General features: G+C 57.2%; 2 protein-coding genes across 8 annotated transcripts in view; one reads left to right on the top strand and one right to left on the bottom strand.

The window, feature by feature from the left end:
* The window catches only part of GPR62 (G protein-coupled receptor 62), a 28,010-nt gene extending 20,406 nt beyond the window's left edge, over positions 1-7,604 (top strand). The window contains exons 2-3 of one of the 4 annotated variants that reach the window (XM_082348242.1): positions 2,676-5,664; positions 5,762-7,604. In XM_082348242.1, the coding sequence (XP_082204368.1) occupies positions 5,787-6,878 (1,092 nt within the window). In that variant the 5' untranslated portion in view covers positions 2,676-5,664; positions 5,762-5,786 and the 3' untranslated portion in view covers positions 6,879-7,604. Of the gene's footprint in view, positions 1-74; positions 5,665-5,761 lie in introns of those variants that run through there. The other 3 variants (XM_082348244.1, XM_082348243.1, XM_082348241.1) reach the window with 3 other exon arrangements.
* Positions 7,605-7,610: 6 nt separating this feature from the next.
* Positions 7,611-17,767, bottom strand: PCBP4 (poly(rC) binding protein 4). 4 transcript variants are annotated; one of them, XM_082348237.1, is made up of 13 exons: positions 17,629-17,767; positions 11,407-11,551; positions 11,189-11,212; positions 11,034-11,066; positions 10,689-10,805; positions 10,329-10,460; positions 10,045-10,173; positions 9,719-9,793; positions 9,515-9,559; positions 9,376-9,439; positions 9,199-9,254; positions 8,940-9,109; positions 7,611-8,505 (listed from the first exon to the last, which is right to left on the bottom strand). In XM_082348237.1, exons 2-13 carry the CDS (start codon positions 11,485-11,487, stop codon positions 8,217-8,219), a joined length of 1,215 nt encoding a protein of 404 aa, XP_082204363.1. In that variant the 5' UTR covers positions 11,488-11,551; positions 17,629-17,767; the 3' UTR covers positions 7,611-8,216. The 4 variants fall into 4 exon arrangements, with proteins under 4 accessions (XP_082204363.1, XP_082204365.1, XP_082204364.1 ...); XM_082348239.1 differs by having other exon boundaries at positions 7,611-8,308; XM_082348238.1 differs by having other exon boundaries at positions 9,199-9,251.
* Between the last annotated feature and the right edge of the window lie 90 nt (positions 17,768-17,857).

The following is a 17,857-nucleotide window of genomic DNA, read 5'->3' as shown; positions in this document are numbered from 1 at the left end:
ACACCACATAGCAGTTCCAGCCCCACTCCAGGGAGTGACCACTCACACGGGTGGACGTGGGTTGTACACACACTCCTACCCACCCTGGTCAGTCTACATTGGTCACTGCAACGACCGGCCTCCTCTGATCATTGAGCCTCCAAAAGGGACCCTCCCCATCAACTCAGAACTGTTGGTCATGTGGGGACCCACCTGGTGATTCTGTCCTTTAGCCAAGACATGGCCAGGCAAATCAAGCCTTCCTTGTGTCTTGGCACCAAACACCCATGTGTGTCTTCTATGTGAATATCATAAATGAATTGAGAATATCTGCAAGGGGTGCAGCTCTGCTGTCATGAAAGGAATGCTAGTTATCACCCCAGGTTACCCTGTCCACAAACAAGGGGTGCAGATGCTAGACAGCAGGTCAGGGTCCAGTGCAGTGTCACACACCACATTTAGTTGTCATGTCTCTTTGGTCTCCTTTCATCTGAAACCATTCTTCAGCCTTTTTTTTTTTTCCTTCATAACTTTGACACTCTTGACACTACTGAAGAGTACAGGTCAGTTGTTTTATAGTCTGTCTCTCAGTTCGGGTTTGTCTGATGTTTTGTAGTGATTAGATTCAGGCATTGTAGTTTGGGCAGGAACATTACATGAATGCTGTGTCCTCAGTGCACTATATCAGGAGGGACATGTCCCATTCTTGGTGATGTAAATTTGGTTGCTCAAGGTCGTGTCCACCAGGTTTCTCCACTGGGAAGTTACCATTTCCCCCATTTGTAATTAATCAGTAATCTGTGGGGAAATATTTTGAGGTGTGAATGTCCCATTCCTCATCAACTTTCACCCACTAGCTTTAAAATCCAATGATGATTTTTACCTGAAATTGATGACTTGAATCGATTTTTGCTAAGATGGTTGCAAATGATAGTTATCTAATTTAATTCCATCATTTCTTCTGTATTTATTAATAATAGCCCCCTTTGTTTATTATCAGTATGGATTTGTGGGTTCCTATTTTATGCAATGGGTTATAATCCATTACTGTTATTATTTTGATCCTCAAATTGTCCCAGCTTTGGCCAGCAGAAGGTCCTTCAAGCTGACTGTGTCTACATCATTTTATGAGCACTTCCTTATGTTCTGGTATCACATGATGTTCCAGGCTCATCTTGCACAAACCTAGAATCAGCCATTTCTCCAAGGAGCCCTGGTTCCCTAGAGCAGGAAATGGTATTTAGAATCCAAGATCTGGGCAGTAGGTATGCTCTTTGGTACTGGGTGTCATTGCTTTTCAGTCCCAGTAGCAAAGAGGGCTAGGAAATATGTATATGTAAATAAACACATCTATCTGTGTCTGTTTCTCCAATTCCAATCCAACACCATATGATCTTTCCATTCTTCCCCATATCCATAATTTTACTCCCTTCCCCAACTGTCAGAACTTTGGTTCTCATCAACATCAATATATTTACTTATTTGCTCAATCCCACACAAAAAGCAGTTTCAGAATTGCTACACCCAATACCATTGTGAAAAACAAACTTTCTAAGTAGAGCTCAAGATTTACTGAATCATTCAAGATTATCTTTCTGTCTTTAGACTGAGGGTCAATGGTCAAAGCAACAATTTGAACACAGGTTCAAATGTTACTTGGATTAGTTATTTATTTCCCTTCAGTGTGGTTATATTATTCATTTGAAATGCAGGTAGGTTCATTTGCTTCTACTTATATTCACTTTTAGGGTTTTTCTCATCTTTGTTGATTTATTTTTTTCAACACGTAGAGCATTAACATGGTTCTCAAAAGTCCAATCTATCCAAATCTATGCTCAGAAGAGTGTCCTCCTAGCCCTTTCACTCCATGCCCACGCACCTGCTGTAGTTTCTGGTTTATCCTTCCTGCATTTCTTTGGGAAAAAACCAAAAAACAAAAACAGACAAACTATAAAGTGTTTCGTGTGTATTTTTTATTTTTTTGGCCGCGCGGCATGCAGGATCTTCCCCAGCCAGGGATCGAACCCGCACCCCCTGCAGTGGAAGCATGTAGTCTTAACCACTGGACCGCCAGGGAAGTCCCAAGGTGTTTTTTGTTTTTTTTTTAAATAAATTTATTTATTTATTTATTTTTGGCTGCATTGGGTCTTCATTGCTACACGCGGGCTTTCTCTAGTTGCGGCGAGCAGGGGCTACTTTTTGTTGTGGTGCACGGGCTTCTCATTGTGGTGGATTCTCTTGTTGTGGAGCACGGGCTCTAGGCGCGCGGGCTTCGGTAGTTGTGGCACACAGGCTCAGTAGTTTTGGTGTGCGGACTCCGTAGTTGTGGCACACAGGCTTAGTTGCTCCGTGGCATGTGGGATCTTCCTGGACCAGGGCTCGAACCCATATCCCCTGCATTGGCAGGCGGATTCTCAACCACTGCACCACCAGAGAAGCCCTTGTTTTGTTTTTAATTTATTTATTTTTGGCTGCATTGGGTCTTCGTTGCTGCGTGCGGGCTTTCTCTAGTTGCAGCGAGTGGGGGCTACTCTTCGTTGCAGCGTGTGTGCCCCTCACTGTGGTGGCTTCTCTTGTTGCGGAGCATGGGCTCTAGGCGCACAGGCTTCAGTAGTTGTGGCACGCGGGGTCAGTAGTTAGTTGTGGCTCATGGGCTCTAGAGCGCAGGCTCAGTAGTTGTGGGCGCATGGGCTTAGCTGCTTCACGGCATGTGGGATCTTCCCAGACCAGGGCTCGAACCCGTGTCCCCTGCATTGGCAGGCAGATTCCTAACCACTGTGCCACCAGGGAAGTCCCTCCCAAAGTGTTTTAATTGCTAATTTAGTTGAATGATTTTGCAGGGAGCATGCACTCTCCAACCTACCATAGTCCCCATCCCTCCCTATTGCCTTCCCCAGTCCCTGTTCTCATTTGCTTTCCCACCTGGCCTTGCTGAGCCCTCCCCAGACCCTGGTGGCTTGGGGGCTGCCCCAGGCCTGCAGGCCTAACTGGGCAGTGAGAAAGCCAATGCTCTCTCCTTTTTCTGAACCAAGACCTCAAGAATCCAGCTTCACCTCCTGGAGGCAAATGCCCACATTCAAGTTGTGGTCAAGTACAGGAAGTGGTGCCTGTGTGGACAGAGCTTAGGAAGCAGGCGACCTGGTTTCCAGGTATAACTTGGCTGTGTAATCCAGAACACATTCCTTCCCTCTCTGAGCACCAGTTTTCTCATCTGAATAATAGAGAATTGGACCGGGGCCCTTCGAATTCCAGCAACAGGTGACTCAAATCCAGAGGTTCATGCCCTGTTGTCTGCCACCCAGATCTGTGCTGATGCGGACTGCCTGCCTGTGAGGGGTTCTAGGGGCACAGGCACAAGCAAGACACAGACAAGGTCCCTGCTCTCAAGGGGCTTGCATTCTAATAAAACAGGCTCTAAACAAGTATGTGCATAGATACGAAATACAGTATCAGGTAGGAAAAGTACCAGGAAGAAAAATAAAGCAGGGTTAAAGGAGTAGTGATGGGAAAGTGGAACAATTTTAGAAAAGATGGTCACTGAAGGCAGAGACCTGAATTAGGTGAGGGAGCAAGCCATGGAGAGATCTGAGGCAAGGGTGTTCTGACAGGAAACAGCACATGCAAAGATCCTGAGGTGGAAACCAGTTTGACATGTGGGAGGACAAGCATGAAGACTGTACGGCTGGAAGTATGGGAGGCAAGGAGGAGGCGGGTGAGGTCAGAGAGGTGGGGAGAAGGCCATCTCAGCAAAGAGGAGGTGAGATTCTATTTTGATGATGGGAAGTTCTTGGAAGGATGAGTGCAGGATCATGACCTGATCTCATTTGTCTTTAGAGGGATCCACTTCAGCCAGCTGTGTAGAGAGTGGATCTGTGGTGTCAGTCAAGATCCAATCAACAAAAGAGAAATCACTCTATGTATCCCAGACAAGAGGAGTTTGATACAGGGAAGGAATTGAACTACCAAAGGGGCTGGTAAGTCAACCCTGGGATTAGCAACAGCAGGAAGTTGCTACCACTCAGGCTGGAAGAATGATGGTATTCCAATGCCCAGAGGCCAGGGTCACCCAGCAGGCACCAGAACCCCAGAGGGGACTGCCTGAAGGGAGCCAGGGCTATGGAGAGAGAGGATGTCCTCCACAGAGGCAGATCCAGAGGTAGATCCAGGCTGAGCATGAAAGGGAAAATACCCTGGCTTCTTCCCTCCTGCCACCCTCCAGCCTTCTGCTGGTAACTTCCATAGGCTGAATTTACCCAAAAAACAAATGACAAAGGAGCCTGGGAAATCAGTTCCTTAGAAGGCAGAGCAGTGCTGTGGAAGATGGGAATGGATCTAAGGGCAAACAGACAAATGACCAGCACAAGGTGCAGAAGCGGAGGCCAGGACGGGTCTGAAATGGTCCAGGTGAGGGGTGATAGTGGCTGGGAGCATGGTAGTGGTGGTGAGAAATGGCTGGATTCAGACACATTGATGGATTGGATGTGGTGTGTGGAGGAAAGGGAGGTGTCAATGGAAACTTCTGAGATGGCATTTACTAAGAGGGGGAAGACTCTGTGGAGCAGATTGGGGTAGGGGGTCATGAGTCAAGTCCTGTTTTGGGGCGTAGGACTTTTGAGATGCCCAGTAGTCCCTGTACTGGTGGTGATGTTGAAGAGACAGCTGGAAACCCAAGACTGGGGTTCAGGGGAGAGGAAGGAGCTTCAGACACAAAGGCAAGCCATCAGGGTATACATGGGGTTTTGCCATGAGACTGGGTGACACCATCTGAGGGGCATATGCCCCATTGGAGTCACATGGCTTTCCCTGAGACAATACCTTGGTGGTGGGGGGTGCAACACACTGACTGACCAGGACTGGGTTTCGTGCCTAGTCAGGAATGTAATATGAAAGGTGAGGGTCTTGCTCACCCAAACCACATGTCCTGAGTTGGGGAGAGGTGGCTTCCTAAAGAAAACTCAGAGTGTGCTTAGCAGAAGAGGACTTGTTTGCTAACAGCAAAAACAAAACAAACAGCAGTTGCTCCCTAAGGGTTCCGCTCATTAATTCCACAGTGTCTTGAAGCACCTATTCTGTGCCAAGCTAATACCAGCTGAGCAACCTACTATGTGCCAAGTCCTGTGCTTTTCCCCTCACTTTACCTAGAGAACTAGCCCTCCTGAGGACCAGAGGGTACCTAGGGGTCTCCCAGCTCCAGCTCTCGTCTCACTGGTACCTCAGTTTCCCCTCAGTACAAAGGCTGAATGATCCAATTAACCCCACTGATGGGGATGGCAGAAGACAGCAGATGTGGGGCGTGGCACTTCCCACCCCTGGAAAAGGCAGAATAGGATGTGGCTGACTCCAAAGCCCACACTCTAATGTCCTGAGTCTCACTCCAGCCTGTGTCTGCTCTGGGCCCCCCTCCCGAAGCACCCACAGCACTTCCACAGCACAGCCTTCAGCCTCCAGCTGGCAGCTGCTAGGACCCAGGGGGCCGGTGCCAAGCACTGCCCCTCCCTTGCCAGCTCTGTGTGTCTCCAAAGGGCAGCATCAAAGTGACAGCCAGTACCATCTCCAGCAGGGGCTGAGTTGCTGGGGTGGAGGAGAGAGCCACAGCCCCAGCCTTGCACACTTCCATGGGGCCAGCCAAGCCCCCAAGAGAATGGCAGCCTGGGTGTCTGAGCCAGCGCCTGGGCAGCCTGTGAGGTGAGAGGCTAGAGGACCAACGGACGGGTGATGGGAATGGGGCCGGGGGTGGCGAGGGGCGGGAGGGGGAAGCTCCATTTCGCTCTCTGCATCCCAGCACAGGGTGAAGCCTGAGCGCTCGAATGGCCAACGCCACAGGGCTGAACGCACCAGAAGTCGCAGCCTCGATGGGGTTGATCCTGGCGGCTGTCGTGGAGGCGGCAGCACTGCTGGGCAACGGCGCACTGCTGGTTGTGGTGCTGCGCACGCCGGGACTACGCGACGCGCTCTACCTCGTGCACCTGTGCGTAGTGGACCTGCTGGCTGCCGGCTCCATCATGCCGCTGGGCCTGCTGGCCGCTCCGCCGCCGGGGCTGGGCCGCGTGCGCCTGGGCCCCGCGCCCTGCCGCGCGGCGCGCTTCCTCTCGGCGGCGCTGCTGCCCGCCTGTACGCTCGGCGTGGCGGCGCTCGGCCTGGCGCGCTACCGCCTCATAGTGCACCCGCTGCGGCCTGGCGCGCGGCCTCCGCCCACCCTCGTGCTCACCGCCGTGTGGGCGGCGGCGGGGCTGCTGGGCGCGCTCTCCTTGCTCGGGCCGCCGCCCGCACCGCCCCCTGCCCCGGCTCGCTGCTCGGTCCTGGCCGGGGGCCTCGAGCCCTTCCGGCCGCTCTGGGCGCTGCTGGCCTTCGCGCTGCCCGCCCTCCTGCTGCTCGGAGCCTACGGCGGCATCTTCCTCGTGGCGCGCCGCGCTGCCCTGCGGCCCCCGCGGCCCGCGCGCGGGTCCCGGCCGCGCTCCGACTCTCTGGACAGCCGCCTCTCCATCTTGCCGCCCCTTCGGCCTCGCCCGCCCTGGGGCAAAGCAGCCCTGGCCCCGGCGCTGGCCGTGGGCCAGTTCGCAGCCTGCTGGCTGCCTTACGGCTGTGCGTGCCTAGCGCCCGCTGCCCAGGCCGCCGCGGCAGAGGCGGCCGTCACCTGGGTAGCCTACTCGGCCTTCGCGGCTCACCCCTTCCTGTACGGCCTGCTGCAGCGCCCTGTACGCCGGACGCTGGGCCGCCTCGCCCGACGAGCGCTACCCCGGCCCCCCCGGGCCTGCACTTCGCGGGCCTGGCACCCGCGGGCCCTCCTGCAGCACCTCCATAGACCTCCAGAGGGCCCTGTGCTAGGCCCTTCTGAGGCACCAGAACAAGCCCGGGATTTGGCAGGAAGGGAGAGCCTGAGCATGCCAGAGGCCACGTGAGAGATGTCTCCCAAGGTGAGCCGGGACTGGAGAAAGCAGGGTGGTATCACAAAGGGCCCATCCATCCTCCAGCACAGCTTATGGCAGGTAGCCTGCCTGCACTTCTGGCTCTGGAATGGGAGAAAGGGGGCCTGCAGCCTAGTGAGGCCCAGAGGCTTCTGGGAGCTAGGAATCCTGAGTTCTGGGCCCAACTCTGCATGGCCTTGTACACAGACCTACCCTTCCCTAGGCATCAGTTTTCCCATCTGTACCCTGGACCATCTCTAAGGGCTCCTCCAGCTTGGGTGATCTGGACACTCATGGATGATCCCCAGGCCAAGGAAGAAGCAGAGGTGGGCAGGATCACAGAGAAGAGGGCCCTAATGGCTCACAGCCAAAGGGAATGGGCCAAGTAGGGCAGGGTCTGGGTTACAGCCACAGCAGGAGGAACCAGTGAAGGGACATTCAGAAAGACCTCCCGCACATCTGCACCAGGGAGAGGCTGGACAAAACTACTGGAACGCCTCCATCAGCTTCTAAAAATGCCCAGAAAACAACTGGATCGCTTTGGTGCCAGAGGCAGGAGGCTGGACAACATGACGGCCCAAAGAGCCCTAAAGCCCCAGAACTGGCATGTGGAAGGGGCCGAGGCCCAGCTGGGGCTGATGGAGTCACAGATGGGGGTCCTCTGGGGTCTCAGCTACACCCGTTTTCTGGAGGTTTTGCCAATACCCACAGTGTTTCACAGCTTCCTGGTCTCTCAGAATATTTATTCAAAAACAGGAATTGAAAAAACTGTACAGAGTGTCTGCTGCTGAGAACTCGGCCCCTGCCCCCATGCCACTCCCCCAGCTGCCTGGCAGTGACCCCACTTCGGGTTGCCCTCTGCCAAGCCCAGCCAGTCCATTCCAGTCAAAAGGGTATCAGTGGAAGCAGCAGGAATCTGCAGGGAGGTGGGGAGAGAAGCATGGCCCCCAGCCACCCCCAGGCCTCCTCCCTGATCCCCACAGGGGGACAGGAGGCAGGGAAGCCCTGAGGGATGGGGAGTGCATGAGTGACCCCCCCCCCCAAAGTGGGGGCACTTAGGATGCTCCCTGCATCCAAGCACAGAGCTAGAGGGGATCAAGACCCCTACCCTGGGGCTGCTGCAGCTCCCCGAACCCTGGGCCAAAAACCGCCCCCACTCCGAGAGCAGGAACTCCCACAGACCGGGGCAGGGTGGGGGGTGCATCCATGCGTCTGGGCATTAGCGGTGTTTGGGACCCCCCCCTCCCCGGGGTGGAGTCTCCTTGGGCAGATAATGGAGGCAGCCCCCTGCCGGCAGTCCTGCCTGCCCCCGTGCCTGTGCCTTGGCCGGCCTCAGTAGGGGGAGAATTTCTGCCGCTCAGCTTTCTTGCTCCCATTGGCCGCTGCCATCTTGGCAGTGTAGGCCGCCAAGCCCGGCGGTGGCCCTGGGGAGGCAGGTGGTAGAGCCAAGAAGGGTACAGGCTTGAGGCCGATGAAGTTGGAGAGGGAGATGGCATAGGGCGTGCCCAGCAGGCCTGGGGGAGCGGTGGGCAGGGCTGTCAGGGGTGGCGAGAAGGGGGCAGGCAGGTCTGTGGGGGCCGAGCCGGGTGTCCCCCCAGAGGTAGACTTGGCCGTTTCTAGACTGGAAAGAGGGATAGAGGGGGAAGATGAAGGGGAAGGTGGGGGGTGAGAAAGGAGGCAATGAGGGCAAATGTAAGGGGTGAGATTAGATGAAAAATATAGAGGACTTGAGAACAATGACCTGGGGTGGGTGTGTTTGAGGAGAAGACGGGAAAGGTTGGAAGAGCGCGGACGGGAAGAAAGGACAAGCAGATATAGCATTGGGTAAGGGGAGAAATGGGGAGGCCGAAGACCCAGGGAAAAGAGACAGGGTTGGAGAAACAGGACATGGGGGACAGATGTAGAGGGAAGATGGGGCAACACTGAACAAGTGTGGCAGGGTTAGGGGAGGCAGAGGACAGGTCCAGGAGAAGGGAGGTCAGCTCTCCCCACCCGACCTGTGCCTTTCTCAGGCACAAAAGCCCCATGACCTGTGATACCCCACCCCACACTCACCAGGCAGTGATGAGGTACTGGGCCAGGGCGATGGACACTGGTGAACCAGTGATGGTCACGTGCCGCTCACCAGCGCCCTCTGCTTGGTTCCCGATCTTGATATGTGCCCCTGACATCTGCCGGATCTCACTGATCTTGCTGCCCTGGCGCCCAATCACGCAGCCAATCAGCTGGAGAGAGGGTGGAATTCAACCCTAGGTGAGGCCCAGACCCCCCGGGTCCCCCTACCCACCCTCAAACCACCCCATCCCGTCCTCACGTCGTTGGGAACCAAGAACTCCTGTGAGCTGGTCTGTGTGCCAGGATCCAGTCCTGCTGGGGGGAGAAGAGGGATTGGGCATGAGTCTGGACCTTTGCTGCCTCCCCATGTCCTTTCCAGAGGGGCTGCCTGGCCCCTTGGGATCTGCCCCTGCTTCCTTCTGCAGGGACTGCTCACCTGGCACCATGCTGGGTGAGGCGAAGGGGACTGCATGGCCCGAGAGCTGCTGGAGCTTGGTGACCTGTGCCAAGAAGAGAGGTCAGGAGTCAGAGGCGGCTCAGTTCGGGAAGGGGTGCCTTGGGCTGCGGTCACTCACCTCAGCTGAGGTCACAGCCCCATACTGACCCTGGACGGAGAAGCCCTGTGGGGACAAAGTGGGTAAAAGGGGGTTACTGTGATAGATCAGGGCAGTTTGGCCAGAGTCACCCCTCCCCACCTCTCCCTGGACCCCCCATTCCTTCTTCCATCCCCTTCCCCTTCTCCAGTAACACATCCCACCCCTCCTGCTGTTCCCCCTCACCTGGTTGGTGGAGAGAAGGACAGTACCTAAGGAGAGGCTTGGATGATATGGGATAGTGGCTCCTTTGGGTGGGGACTGGAAGGCACAAATGGGGAGGCTCTATCAGGACCTTCTCAGGCCCCCCGTGACCTCCCCAAGGGCCCTGTGTTCTCAAGGCCCTCCCTATAACCCCCAGGTAAATGCAGCCCGACATCCTGGAGCTTCTCACATCCATCCCTGCAGCCCTGCTCTATCCCCACCTGGTGTCACATGCCTAGGGTTTGGGGGCCTGACAAGGCAGGCCCAGGGCCCATCCCTTGCCCTCTCTCCCTGCCCCAGGGCAGCACCTCCAGGATGACAGCACAGATCTGGCGCACACACAAGATGATGGCATCAGGCACCCCAGAGACGGTGACAGCACGCTCTGTGGAGTTGGGGAGCAGGTCCCCTGCCACCTGCACCTGGGCACCTGTAGTCTGCAAGCAGAGAACGGGGGCCACTTCCAGCTACTCCCATAACCCAGAGCATGCCCAGGCTCGGAGCTCCCCACAGGACAGGAAGCTGTAAGCCCAGGTCTCCCCTCGAAACTGAAGGGTAAGACTCTCTTGGGGTGGTATCCCCTTCCCCTCACCTCTCGGATCTCCTTGATCTTGGTGCCAGCCTTCCCAATCAGCGAGCCACACTGGCTTGCAGGGATGACAAGGCGCAGGGTCACTGGAGGTCTGGAGACATTCCCTCCATTTGCAGGAGCAGCGCAGAGGTCCTGGGCAGGAAGACTGGGTTGGCCGTGCATGCCCCTGCTGCTCCCCCTCCCCTGGAGCACCTTCCTGCTGGGGGATGAAGGAGGGAAGCCTGCCCGCGTCCCACTCCAATGAGAGAACCCTGCCCTCAGCTTGGCCTTCCGTCCCACCCGTAGCCACTCTGTGGAGTCAGAGTCCTGTTCCTCCCGGGGAACCACCCGTGGCCCCCAGCCCCTCAGACAGCCACAGACCTCGTCCAGCTTGAAGGCAATCATGGAGACTGCATGGAAGACGGCTGCTGTAGATCCGGTGATGGTGGTGATGCGTTCAGGGCAGGAGCCCTCAGAGATGGTGATCCGGGCGCTGCTCTGTGGGTGCAGGACAAGCGCCAGGCAACGGGGCTCCTTCTCTGCTTCCTGGCCAAGAACTTGCCTGCCCCTCCACTCACCAGGCCCCAGCCAAGGCTGGAAACGGCCACCTTCTAGGGGCACTCACTGGTCATCCCAGATGGTGGATTCAGGGACAAGGTGAGGCAGGCATCTCCCCTCCCCTCCAAACCAGGTGCCCTGGGCTCCTCTCCCAAACTCCGTCCTCACCTGTTCCCGGATTCGCTTTACAGTCTCTCCTTTCTGCAGGAGACAAAATAGGAGGCAAAATAGAGAATGGCTCTTAGGCCAAGCAGCCGTTGCTTCCTTTCCTGGACTGAGGTCTCAGGTTGAAGGGGACATACAGAACAGAACGAGGTACCTACCTTCCCAATTATGCTGCCCACTTCCTGCAAACAAGACAAGAGTGGAGTCAGCAGGGTATCAATACCCCAGGCCCAGCGCTTTCCCCTACTTGGGGTAGGGGCTCTGCAGGAGACAGGATACCCAAGATCAAACTCCCTCCCAGAGGACCCGGTCTTGCCTCACCTTGCACTTTGCCCCCTCCTGAGCCACAGTGAAGCACTCCCCCACACGCACTTACTTTCCCATGCATCAGCATCCGCAGCGTGAGGGTGATGCTGAGCTCTGGCTCCTCCTCCAGCCCCGCATCTGAGCCGCTCATCCTGTCAGGCGGGGCTGGGGCCGAGGCCGCCTGGGAGTGCGTCCACACTGTGGCCTGGCTGGTTCTGCAGGGGCAGTGGGAGATGGGTTAGAGAAGAGCTCAGCTTTCTTTCAGGTCCCTTGCCCTTACATGGGAACCCCAGAGCCAAGCTAGACAAACTTCCAGAGCAGAGAGATACCGTGGACCACAAGTTTCAAGTGTCACATTGACCAGTTGCTGTGTGCAGCTCACTAGCTGTGTAAGCCTGGCTGACATATTTAACCCTTCTGAGCCTCAGCTTCCCCATCTGTAAGAAGGGGATACCCAGTCCAGTCCCCAGAGTTATGAGAATTAAAATGAGATAGGTGCATATGTGATAGGCGCCCAGTTTCCACAAGTATCCTTCCCTTCCCCTCGTACGTCAGAAGAATTAACTATGGGAGTCCACAGAGGGAGCCTCCTACCTGACCTCTTGGAAGAGGGGACCCTTGTGGATTGGCCCTTGAAGGTTGGGTTAAAATCGAAACGTTACTTCAAACAAGAGGCATTTGCGTCCAGGGACCAGAGCCCCTGCTGGCTAGAGCCTGGAGGAGCAGCTGGAGAGGGAGCTGGAGCAGCCACGGGGGCCATGGGAGGTCTTGAAAGGTGGGCAGAAGTGAAGGTAGTGAGGCTCCAGGAGGGAGCTGCACCTGTCCACTAGAGGTCACTAAAGCAGAGGCTCCTGCTTTAGTGACAGCTGTGAGCGAGGTTCATTCAGCACTGGGGGTGGGGGTGGGGGTGGGGGTGGTGTCTGGAGACCAGCCGTGTGCACAGTGGTTTTCTGAGCCCTCTCCTATGTGCTGAGGAGGTTACAAGTGTCCAGGCTGGCTGTGTTCCCAGCCTGGAGCACTTTCTACTGTACCAGAAACAAATCACTTGGACTATTGAGTCTCAGTGTTCTTACCCGTAAAATGGAGGGACTGCTTCCCCCTTGGAACTGGGTGATGGGTAAGAAAGGGATTGGGGGGCTGGGGAATGTCAAGGCCGTTAACTGATGGAAGAAGGAGGAGCTGGAGATTAGCTGCTGGGATTAGCCCAGCCGCCAGCCCTCCCCACCCGACCCCTTTTCATGCCCCAACTTAATCCTGAACCTTAATCCTGCTTGGAAATCCCTCTCCTCCAGCGGCTGTCTCCCACCCGCCAAGGCTCAGCCTTGATGGGGAGCTCACTGGGGAACCAGAACCCGAGCAGGAAAACAGGGAGGGGACCAACTGGTGCCAAGTCTGAGCCAAGAGCAAGCCCTAACCCTATGAATTCCTACTGCCTGGGAGGGGTGGGGGGGGATGAGTGTGCTGGGCTCGAGCACCCCAGAGACCCCTGGGCACCTTCCTCTTCAGCCCCCTGCCCTATCCTGACTCGAGGGTCAAGGGTATGGAGCTCTGTTCAATGCCCTCTTCAGAACCCCCCTTGCTAGCCTGAGCGTGGGCATGGAGGAGGCGGGGTGGGGCTCCCAGCCTGGCTGTCTCTGGAAGCCACTGTATGGCCTGAGATCTTTATTTCTTCCTCTGTACCATGGGGGTGACAACCCTGACTCCCCAAACACCCAGTAACTGTTGCCTCCCCAGCACCTGCTCCTTCCTCCGCTTGAGTTCTGTCCATCCGCTCTCCAGATGTCAGAGGTCAACAGTGGATGCAGGGCCTGTGCTCTGTGAGCATCCTGGCCAGCCTCATGCTGGCTGCCCTTGCTAACATTCCCCCAGCTGCCGGCAGTTCCCCCAGCAAAGCACTAGTGATGACGTGCTTAGTTTCTGTTGCCCTGGCCAGCCCGGGAGCCCCTTAGAGCAGGAGCCAAGGCTGCCACCCTCTCCTTGTGTTCCCAGAGCCAGGCCGGAGAAGTTACTCAGAACACACTGGTTATCTGAACAGATGAATTCACCAAACAGAAGGGGAGCCTGGTGCCTAGAGAGGGTCTGTAACCTGCCCAAGGTCACAGAGAGGTGGGGCCTGGTGGGACTAGCAGGGCCCTGTCTGCTAGTGTGAGGGCCTGTCTGCTTCCTCTGTCTGGCTGTCCTGTCTGGGTCTGTCTGTCCTCTTCCGGGGGGTACGGGGGCAGCTCTTCAAAGGTGGGGAGCAGGCTTTAGTAGTCTCTCAGACCCCTGCCTGGTTAGTAGACATGGGTTGTGTTTAGAAAGGACTGTACTTGTCCAGAGCCACATCTTAAGCTCTGGAACTTTCTGGGGCTCAGGGACCTCTTTGGGGTGGTAACCAATGGGAGACCCGACATTGTCCCCATACCATTTGCACATCAACTTTTGTGGGCAAAGGCTCCTGGGAAAATAGGGCAGAAGGGTTGGGATGTGGCCAGAACTAGGGCTCCTCCCCTGAAAAAGATACCTGGGTTTACAGCAGAGCCCCACTGCCCCAAATTCAATGGGTGACCTTGGCCAGGCCTGCACCTGACCTAGACCTCAGTTTACCTACCTGTGCTATGTGTGTGTGTTTGCAGGAAGGGGGTGGGGGAGGGGAGTGGCTGGTCTCTCTGTGTCCTTCCTGTTTTGATAGACCCTCAAGGTCTTTCCTCTCTTTAGGGGAGAACAAGGGGTCTTGATACAGGTCTCTCTAATTATTCTCCTAGGAGCCCTAAGAACAAGCAGCCCTACTAGGCATATTGGCTCCCCTTCTACCCTTACAGGGGCTCTAGGGAGTTGCTTGCTGCTCCAGCTTGGTGGGCCCTAGGTCCCTGCTGGGCCACCCACATGGCAGCCACGCGTCATGCCACACTGACCTCCAGCTCACCTCTGGGGGTGCCCAGCCCCCTCTGGTCAGCAGGGCTCCCTGGCAGAACATACCAAGCTCAGACCAGGCCTCTGACCTCGGGCGTTCCCTGTTTCTCCCCAGACCCCCTCCCCAGATCCAGTGCCCATTCCTTCTGTCTCTGGCTTTCTGCCACTCAGGCTGGAGAGGGCTGGGGGGGGGGGGTGACAGCTGTGTAAGCGATGGCGGCTGCCCCTTCCTGCCCCTCCCCCCCAGCTGTCTCTCTCTCATGACAGCTGCCCAATCAAAGGGCCGGGGGCTTAGCCAGCTCCCCCCCACACGCAGGGATCAAGTGTCCACCCTGGCTTTGTTCTGGAGCAAGAACAATCCGGGGGAGGGGAAGGCTCCTGGGGCCAAGCAACTCAAGTGGACTGGCCCGCCCCTTGGGGGATTCCCTTGGCTCTAATAGCTAGAGTGTCTGGACCAACTAGGGCTTGTAGACCCACCTGGGCTGGGAAGAGAGAGAAGGGTCCAGTCTCCAAGTTCATCCCCCACCTTACATCCCTCAACAGTCCCCAACCTAACAGCCCCCTTCTATTCCTACTCCAAAAGCAGCCATGCTGGCCACACCCAGTGATGCTGGAGAATGGCTCAGGGCATCAGGCAAAGCAGGGCATGGCGGGGATGGGGGGTGGGGGAGTGGACCCTGGGACCGGAGGGGTTCAGGACTGAGGGAACCTGACTCCCCTGCCCATCCTTTTCTCTGGGCATGCTCACCCTTTCTGATTAGCTAGGCCTCCAGAAGAATTGCCCCAGCATTGCCCTTGGATCCATATGCCCAGCCTCTCAGCCTTACAGCCTCCCAGGATGGCCATTCATACCTACTTTATGGGAGAGTCGGGGGAGGAGGGGCCTGGAGGGGAGCAGCCTGGGGTCCTTGAGCTCCAGCCTCTGGTTCCTTGACCTAGAACTGTCCTGTAGACTCAGTACTAGGCAGAGAAGGGAAGCTCTGACAAGCTGGCTGGTGCCAGAAATGCTACAGCCTCCTTAGAGCATCACTAGGCAACCCCTCAAGAGTCCTCACAGCCAAGGGAAACCAAGGCAGGCCCAGGCCCAGACTGGAGTCCAGGAGAAAGGGTACATGGTACAGCCCCACGCACTGGTACCCATCCCCTCACTGTCTCACCCAAATTGAGAAAGGTCTCTAGCTTCCATTCTCCATGCTGGAGACTGGGTCACTCCGCTGCTCAACAGCCATCCTTGGCTCCCCAGTGCCCAATGAATAAAGCCTGATCTCCATAGATGGGCACTCAAGGCCCTTCGTGATCTGGTCTCTGCCAACTTTTCTTGTCTCATCTCTACCCCATCCCCCACACACACCAGACTGCAAAACACGCCTAGCACCACCAGGCCTCTGGGCCTTTGCCCAGGCTGATCCTAGCTTGAAATGCCCATCCTCCCCACTCAGTCCAAATCCTTCTCAGATGCTGCCTCCTCTGTGAAGCCCTCCCCAACCTTCCAAGTCAGATGTTATCACTCAGGCCTCTCTGCCCCTCCAAGATGCCTGCAACTCAAAGAAGCCCCATTTGGGCATTTCTGAGCCTGCCTTTCCACTACACAGAGTTCCAGGAGGGCAGAAGCTCCTCCAGGAGGGCAGGAGCCAGTACCAGTCTCAGTGTGCAGGGAGCAGAAAGGGCTCACAGGGCCCAGAGGCATTAGAGACCAGCGATGGGGCTAAGAATCCCAGAGAAGCAGTGACAGTGGGGTGAGAAGACCCAGGGCTCAGGGGACCAGCCCCATGGGAGAGTCAGGATCCACCTGGACAGGGTTCCCAGTTCCCATTCCTTAGCACCCCCAGCCCCTGCTCCTGCTGTGTCTCTGGGTCTAGGGGCTCCCCAGGCGTTATCACTGGGGTGGGGGATTTGCACTTTGCTTTGAGACTTCTGGAGGCCCTGAGTGGGTTTCCCCATGGCGAAGGGGGGGCTGAAGGAAGAACTGTGGTGTGGCATAGGTTTCACAAAATCGGGCTCAGACTGTCATAGCTGGAAGGGCCTCATCAGAGGGGAACCTGAGGCCCAGAGAGGAAGGGGCTTGTCTGTAAGGCTACATGAGAATGAGAGGCAACTGGCAGAGCTGGCAGAACCCCAGGGTCCACCTGTGCAGCTCAGAGCTCTTTCCTCAAGAGGTCAGCGCCACTAGGCAATGGGGATGGAGGCTGGAGGGGGGCAGTGATGGGAGTAGGGAGGGTGGGCAGAGCCTGTCTGGGGACAGAGGGCGGGGCAAAGCCAGCCTCCCTGTGGCCTGGGCCTGCCAGGGTGTGTGGGCCGCCTGCTCCCAGCCCCCCACCCTGAGCATGCAAGAAGAACAATCCCCTTGTGTTTGGGCAGCCTGAGCCTGCATGCTGATGAAGGCTGGGGGGTGGGGGCTGGGATGGGGGCGCCTTGGAGGTTGAGGGGGTTCCAGGGCCCGGAGGGGCTAGGGGACCTTCAGATGGGAAAAGGATAGGGTCCCAGGTGCTGGCTCTGAAGCAGTGAGGGTAACCCCAGGAAAGAGTGAAGGCTGCAGTTGAGGTTTAAGGTCCTGGGGAGTCACTGGGGGTCTAAAAACTCTTTGTAGGAGAAGAGGAGCCCCTGGGGACACATGCTCTATTGGTCCAGCATGAAGGTGATCATCCTGCACTTGGTGGGAACTAAGAGCCCACATTCTGGAAGGAGGGAATGCACCTGGCCCTGGGTGCATCCCCTTGAAGACCACTCCCCAGGGTGCTGGAGTCGGGCGGGGCACTGGGTGCCACAGGTCCCAAGATGGCGGGCCTGGGATAGGGGACTGAGGAGGCGGGCACCTCCCTCTCCTGGCCAAGCAGGCTCCAGGGCCAGGCTGAAGTGACTAGCCAGAGCCCCCGCACCTCCCAGGACTCCAGCTAAGAAGCTAGGTCAGAGCTGAGGGGCTAAAGAGCCACAGAGCACGAGGGACCACTCCGAGCCCCCAACGTCATCTCCATACACCCCTGGCCTGGAGGTCTGTGTCTGGCGCCCCCAAGGACTGCAGAGAATGGGAAGGGGTGTGTGCTGAGCCAGGAACTGCAGGGGAATGGCAGATGGGGACAGAGATGGAGCAGAACCAGAACCCAGGGCAGGAGGTCGAGAGAAGAGCAGGTCCAAAGGACAGAAACAGCAGGTGGGATGAGGGCCTCAAATCTGGGGTCTCAGGTCCAGGAAACCCCTCCCTGGTACTGGGGGCTCCTCTAGCAGACCAGCGCCCCCCACCTGTGCAGGCCTGGGCCCGTGTGGGACAGGGAACGTGTTCCTCGCAGTCTCCCAGTCTCCCAAACCCGCGACCCCAGCCTGTGGACTCAAGCGCGGGCTCCCCGCCCCCAGCCGAACCCCCAAACTTCGCGGCCCGCGGTGCCCCGCCCGGCCCGCGCCCTACCTCGCTGGGGCTGTCCTGCGGCGGCGGCGGCGCGGCGGCTGGGCCGCTCAGTCCCACATTGTCCCCGGGAGAGGCGGCCGCTCACAACTGCGAGTGACATCAGCTGCGAACAATGAGGGGTTTGACAGGCGCGGAGCCCGGCCGGCCCGGAGCCCGGCTCCGCGCCCCCCCCCCACCCCCGGCCCGCCCGGCCCGGCCCCTCCCCGCCCCCTCCCCGGATCCGATTACA

This window comes from Balaenoptera borealis (assembly GCF_965194805.1).
Source record: "Balaenoptera borealis genome assembly, chromosome: 12".
NCBI lineage: Eukaryota > Metazoa > Chordata > Mammalia > Artiodactyla > Balaenopteridae > Balaenoptera > Balaenoptera borealis.
This window is presented reverse-complemented; position numbering and strand designations above follow the sequence as displayed.

Bases quoted from the DNA above. Each gene is read 5' to 3' on its own strand.
- PCBP4 (XM_082348237.1), bottom strand. From the start codon at position 11,487: ATGAGCGGCTCAGATGCGGGGCTGGAGGAGGAGCCAGAGCTCAGCATC. The intron at 10,461-10,688 runs GTCTGTGGCTGT...CTTCCTGCCCAG, and splicing joins TTGCCTTCAAGCTGGACGAG to GACCTCTGCGCTGCTCCTGC. The intron at 9,440-9,514 runs GTGAGTGACCGC...TTCTTGGCACAG, and splicing joins GGGCTGTGACCTCAGCTGAG to GTCACCAAGCTCCAGCAGCT.